The 6,343-nt window shown below is 56.5% G+C and overlaps 1 protein-coding gene across 1 annotated transcript; it reads left to right on the forward strand.

The window, feature by feature from the left end:
* Positions 1-2,989: 2,989 nt before the first annotated feature.
* LOC133220084 (DNA polymerase iota-like) lies at positions 2,990-6,293 on the forward strand (the record flags this gene model as incomplete). The annotated part of the gene is given in 8 exon segments (XM_061367919.1): positions 2,990-3,101; positions 3,758-3,877; positions 4,027-4,191; positions 4,855-4,920; positions 4,923-5,006; positions 5,558-5,794; positions 6,111-6,142; positions 6,144-6,293. Coding segments are annotated over 8 exon segments (966 nt in total), but the record flags the coding sequence as incomplete, so codon positions are not given.
* Positions 6,294-6,343: the final 50 nt, after the last annotated feature.

Below are 6,343 nucleotides of genomic sequence, written 5' to 3' on the forward strand. Positions count from 1 at the left end.
GTTGCCGTCCTCTCTAGCGCTGCAGTCAATGCTACACCTACAGCTGTTGGAGTGGCGCCCGCGCCGGCCGCCGTTCCGCCGCGGGACATGGTGGGAGTCGTAGTCGTTGGCTCTGCTCAATGCTGCGCCTACAATTCCCAGCATGCCTTGCGCGGCGCCATTTTGTGGCAGAGCGCGGCTCTTTCAAAACGGCTCCACAAGCGGAGGTGAGAGCTGTGGGGATTGAGGCGGGTTCCTGGCAGGAATGGGGCAGGTTGAGGTGGGAGTGAGGCACGATGAGGCCCCTTTAAAGGGTTCATTCTATGTGGTGACCGCGTCTTGTGAGGGAAAGGGGCGGTGATAATGGCGGCTTGGTGGGGGGGACGGGGGGGATAGTGACGATGAGGGGTAAATGCTGATGCTGCTGTGGGGCTTACGTGGGGCTGATGGTGCTGAGCATCCTCTCCTATATCCTTCCCCCCCCAGTTTCCGCTGCTATTCCCAATCCCATCCCTTCATTCCCTGCGTTGTGCTTCACTTTTTAGCCCAATGGTCATCCCAAGGGGACCCATCCTGCTTCATGTCATAGATGCTGAGTAACCCCTTTAGTGCATGTTATTCCTTGTTTTTTCCTTGTAGACGCATGGGGAAGTTTTGCACGTGGATCATGGCCAGAAAACGTGGATCAGCCCCTGCATCCCCAGTGTCCTCCCTCCTTACTCCCTGGAGCAGCAGCTATTCCCAGCCCTATTCCATCCTTTACAAGGAGCATCCCTACAGCTCCGCATCGGAAGCCTTGGAAGCCTACATTGAGGACTTCAACCTGAGCCAAGCGTCTCCCTGTGGAAGCGTGGGGAAGATCTGCATCCATGGGAGCATCCCTAAGGAAACCAGGCTTCCTGAGCACTGTGCCAAGGAAAAAGAAAGTAGCGATTGCTCCTTTCCCCCCCTCTTCTTCCCTTTCACTTTTCTCTCTTCCCTTTTCCCTTTCCCTTTTTCCTCCCACTTCCCCCTGTCCCTTTCCCTTTCTTTTTTCCCTTTTCCCCCCCTCTCCCCCCTTTTTCCCCCTTTCTCCCTCCTTCTCTCCCTTTTCTCCTTCTTCTCCCTCTTATTCTCCCTCTTTATCCGCTTTCTTCTATCATCTCCTGCCCCATTTATCCTTGTATTGGACTAACCCATGGAATATTCCTTTGTTTTCCAGGCCTGGAATCCTTTCCTCCACACCTCAGCTTGGAATTCCTTCCTTCCTTGTGTAGGAGATCCAAGGAACCCGATCCTGACTCCATCAGCCTTACAACAGAGGACCTTTTAGCCCTTCCACCGGATGGATCCCAGCCTTTTCCCAATCCCATTCCATTAAAACCTGGGAATCCAGGTGCAGAATCCCTAAAAACCTCTTCCTACTCTTCCCAAACCTCCTCCCTGTGTTGGGGAAAAGCTTTGAATCCCCATAGGAATCTAGGGAGGAAAAAGCTGCCCAATGGCTCCAAAGGAAGTCCAAAGCCTTTGGAAAAGTTTTCCAAGACTTTTCCTTGGAGTGATGATTCCGAATGGCTCACAAACCTCAGCGGATCCGGGATAAGCAGCATTCGTACTCCCTGTCCAGTGTGGCTTCAGACCTGCAACCTTTTCAGCAATCCAGCTCCAAATGGGACCAACCAAAGCCAAGCTTCCTCATCCCAGATCCGGAAAACAGAATCGCCCCATCGAGACTATTCCCACTTTTCTCTACCTTTTTCCTTGCATCCAAGAGGTGATAACAGGGACGGAAGTTGCTGCTCTGACCTTACATGTGGATGGATTCCAAAGGATAACTCCTCTTTGGACCATGCTAAGGTGTTGGGAGGTACCTATGGATTCCATGGCATTTCCATTCTAATTCAAGGGGAACACAACCTCTAATAGGGAAAAGCAGCGATTCCTACTTATTCCCGAAGATTGCCGTTCCCAAAACTCCTCAATTCCTACTAAAGGAGTAGTTTGGGGCCTCACTGTCTTACACCTTGTAGTAGTTTTCCTTATGGATAATATGGGAATGATGCCCTTATTTCAGAGCACCAACTCCTCACCTCGAAGGCTCTTCCAGAGGCTTGGAGCAGAGATGGAATCAGTATGGAAAGGGGCAGTATTCCCACTACAACAGAGATCTTGGGATCATGGGAAGAGCCTCCGAGTACTTTGTAAGGAACCAGAATCCCTTTTCTCCACCTGGAATGTTCCAATAGTATCCCTTTGAGTATGGATTATGATGGGGGATGCACAGAAACAATGGGATTCTTCCCAATGGATACTCCATGGGGAAGCTATGGGGCTCCCATCCCACTCTCTGCATCCCAAAGCCATTCCCATAGGTCCTAAACCTCTTCTTCCTCCCCATTCCATGTTCCTGGAGCGACCCTGCTGCGTGTTGTGAGGCTATGGATGCTCCTCCGTCATTCCCAAAGGCAAACCTGATCCATAAATTCCTGGAAGATTGCTTGAAGGACAGCTACAAGGTGAGTAAATGGGAAGAATTCCCAAAAGAGGGAAAACTGAGAGATTTTAGGAAGACTTGGATGCTCTATGCGGGAGGCAGCGGGCGGGCACTAGGACCCTGCTGCAGGAGGCGGGGGGCGGGCACTGGGACCCCGGAGCGGGAGGGAGCGGGCGGGCACTAGGACCCGGCTGCAGCAGGCGGCGGGTGGGCACTAGGACCCGGATGCGGGAGGCAGCGGATGGGCACTAGGACCCGGGAGCGGGAAGCAGCGGGCGGGCACTGGGACCCGGGTGTGGAGGCAGCGGGCGGGCACTGGGACCCGGGTGTGGAGGCAGCGGGCGGGCACTAGGACCCGGATGCGGGAGGCAGCGGGCGGGCACTAGGACCCGGATGCGGGAGGCAGCGGGCGGGCACTAGGACCCGGATGCGGGAGGCAGCGGGCGGGCACTAGGACCCGGGTGCGGGAGGCAGCGGGCGGGCACTAGGACCCTGGTGCCTGAGCTGCGCAGTGCTCGGGGCCGGGCCCTGGCGGCGATGGCGGCGGCGCGGAGGTGGAGGCCGGGAGCGCGGGGTGCGCGCGCAGCCGCCGCCATCATGGAGTGCGCAGATGGGGGAGGGTCCGTGCGAGGAGCAGCCATTGCCTGGGGTGGGGGGGAGGAGGAGGGAGAGCGGGAGCGGTGAGAGAGGAGCATGGAGGGGAGAGGGGGGGAGAGGGAGAGGGAGAGGGAGGTGGTAGAAGAAGAAGAAGAAGGAGGAGAAGGAGAACGAGAAGGAGTAGTGGAGGAGGAGGAGCAGTGGTGGAGGCCGCAGCAAGGTGGGTGCTTGGGGTGCTCGGGTTGCTGGGGTTCTGGGGGTGCAGTGGGTGCTGTGGGTTCTATGGGAGCTGGAGCTGCTGGGAGTTCTGGGGGTGCTGTAGTTGCTATGGGTGCTGGGGGTTCTATGGGTGCTGGGGGTGCTATGGGTGCTGTGGTTCTATGGATGCTTTGTGTGCTGGAGGTGCTGTGAATGCTGTGGGTGCAGCGCTGCTTTGGGTGCTGGGGATGCTGAGGATGCTATAGGTGCTGTGGGTTCTATGAGTGCTGGGGTTCTATGGGTGGTGGGGGTGTTACTGGTGGGTTCTGTGGGTGCTGCTGGTACTGGGACTGCTGGGGGTTCTGGAGGTGCTGGGGTTCTGTGGGTGCTGGGTTTGCAGTGGGTGCTCCCTCCCCGTCCCAAGTCAGCCCAAGCGCCCAGCCCCAATCCCCATCCCCTGGCAGCGCCTCCGGGTCCCGGTGCCTCCAGCTCTCCCCTTCCCTCCCGTAGGACCCAGCGGGAGCTGGCGCCCCCCTGCGGGCAGCAGCGTCATTGCGCACCTGGACCTCGACTGCTTCTATGCGCAGGTGGAGATGCTCCGGGCCCCGGAGCTGAGGGACAAGGCCTTGGGTAGGAGGAACCTTCCTGATGTTCCCTATGGCAGCATCGTCCTGGATCCAGTGGGAGCTTTCCCGCTCTTCCTTTATCCATTGGGAACTTTCCCGCTCCTCCTGTACCCAGCAGGAATTTCACCCCCCCCGATGTCCTCCTTGTTGTAGGGGTGCAGCAGAAGTCCCTCGTGGTCACGTGTAACTACGAAGCCCGGCGCCATGGGGTGAAGAAGTTGATGTCCCTCAAGGAAGCCATGGAGAAGTGTCCTCACTTGGTGCTGGTCAATGGAGAAGACCTCACTCCCTACAGGGAAATGTCCTACAAGGTCACAGGTAGAGGGCAACTACTTTGGTATATCCCGTAATAGCAGTATCTGATGTTCTCCTCTTCTAGAAGGACACCTACTATGGGTTACTCCAACCTGGCCTTGAAGCATGGGTGGAGCAGCCCCAGCTTCCCCATCCAACCCACCCCATGTCCTACAAGGTCACAGGTAGAGGGCAACCACTTTGGTGCATCCCATAATAGCAGCATCTGATGTTCTCCTCCTGGAGGACACCTGCTACTAGAGGCTGCTCCAAGCTGGCCTTGAACCAGGGATGGAGCAGGCCCAGCTTCTGTATCCAACCCCTCCCAATGTTCTACAAGGTCACAGATAGAGAAGAATCACTTTGGTACATCCCATAATAGCAGCATCTGATGTTCTCCTCCTTGAGGACACTTGCTACTAGAGGATGCTCCAAGCTGGCCTTGAACCAGGGATGGAGCAGCTCCAGGTTCTCCATCCAACCCATCCCATCCCAGTGTCCCACCACCCTCACAGGGAAGAGCTATGGACATAGGGATGGGTTGTCCAGAGAGGTTGGAGCATCCTTCTCTAGTAGGTGGCCCTATTGGAACTCCATGAGGTCGCAGGTCACTTCCATCCATAGGGAGCCATCAACCTCTTGGAATCAGTTGTATCCCTCTTATCCCGGGTTGTCTTCTCCTCCTAGAGCTCCTGCGGGAATATTGTCCATTGGTGGAAAGACTTGGATTGGATGAGAACTTTCTGGATATCACGATGTGGTGGAGCAACGTGTAGGCCGCTTCCATCCAAGTGGGTGGGCTGGGATCCGTGTCTCAGGCCATGTCTACAAGCACCAAGGTGAGTAGCCCATGATCCACCTTGGCTTCGGAATAGCTGGAGAAGTGGACTTGGGAATGTCCAAGTATCCTGGAATCATGGAGTAGCTTGGAAAGAACCTTCAGGGTCCATGGAGGCATCAGAGTGGCTTCAGTGGGCAAAGGGGCTCTGGAAAGATGGAGAAGGGCTTTGGATGAAGAGCTGGAGGGATGGGACCATGGGAAGGTTGGGATGGGATCTTGGGAAGTTCATCCCCATGAGGCTGGTGGGACAGTGGGAATCTTGGGAAGTTTCTCCCCACAATGCTAGTGCGACAGTGGGAATCTTGGGAGGTTCGTCCCCATGAGGCTGGTGGGACAGTGGGACGTGAGAGATGTCCCATCCCCAAGGCCAAGCTGGAGATACCTGCACTTCAAGCTCCATCCATCCCATTCCATGATCTAGGAATGTGCTTCCACTTGATCCAGGCGACCAAACCCTCCTGCAGGACCGGAATGCCACCACCCCCACCCCCTGGAAAATCCATGGAATTAGGTTGACTCCCCGCATCCTCCCCTCTTCCTTCTTCCCAGCCATCAGCGTGCAGGATCCAACCCATCGGAGGCTCGCCATTGGATCCCAAGTGGTGGAAGAGCTCCGGGAATGCCTTTACTCCACACTGGGCCTCAGCAGCAGCACTGGGGTGGCCACCACCAAGCTCTTGGCCAAGGTGGTCTCTGGGACCTTCAAACCCAACCAACAAACCCTGCTCCTACCTCACAGCACCCAGGAGCTGCTGAGGAACCTGGGGCCTATCTGGCAGGTGCCAGGTAGGTGCTGGGGTCCCATCCAGAAGGTGCCAGGTAGGTGCTGGGGTCCCATCCAGGTAGGGGCTGGGGTCACATCCTGGAGGTGCCAGGTAGGGGCTGGGCACCCCAGGGAATTCATCCTTGCATTAGACCCAATGGTTGCGGTGTCCTTTAGGAGGCCAGGAGAGCTGGCTTGGGTTGAAGGCGCCACCGGCATGGATGGGACATCTCCCACTTCCAATTATCCCATCATTCCCACAAGCAAGAACTCCCTCAGCTCCCATCCCAAGGACCCCTTGGATAGGATAACGCCATTCCCATGTCCTTATCCTGACAGGCATCGGCTCCAGGACTGTGGAATGCCTGGAAACGTTCGTTGGGTGCGAAGACCGTGGTGGATCTCCAAAGGTTTCCATTTGCTGGCTTGGAGAAGGAGCTGGGAATTGCGCTTGCTCAACGGATCCGGAAGCTCATCTATGGGCAGGATGAGGCCCCTGTGACACCATCTGGACCTCCTCAGGTAGGAGAGCTCCTTGAAGGAAAAAGAAGGAGAAGGTCCTTCTAGAAGGT

This window comes from Neopsephotus bourkii, unplaced genomic scaffold (assembly GCF_033783945.1).
Source record: "Neopsephotus bourkii isolate Nb327-2 ecotype Australia unplaced genomic scaffold, CSIRO-AGI_Nbou_v1 NB_1406, whole genome shotgun sequence".
NCBI lineage: Eukaryota > Metazoa > Chordata > Aves > Psittaciformes > Psittacidae > Neopsephotus > Neopsephotus bourkii.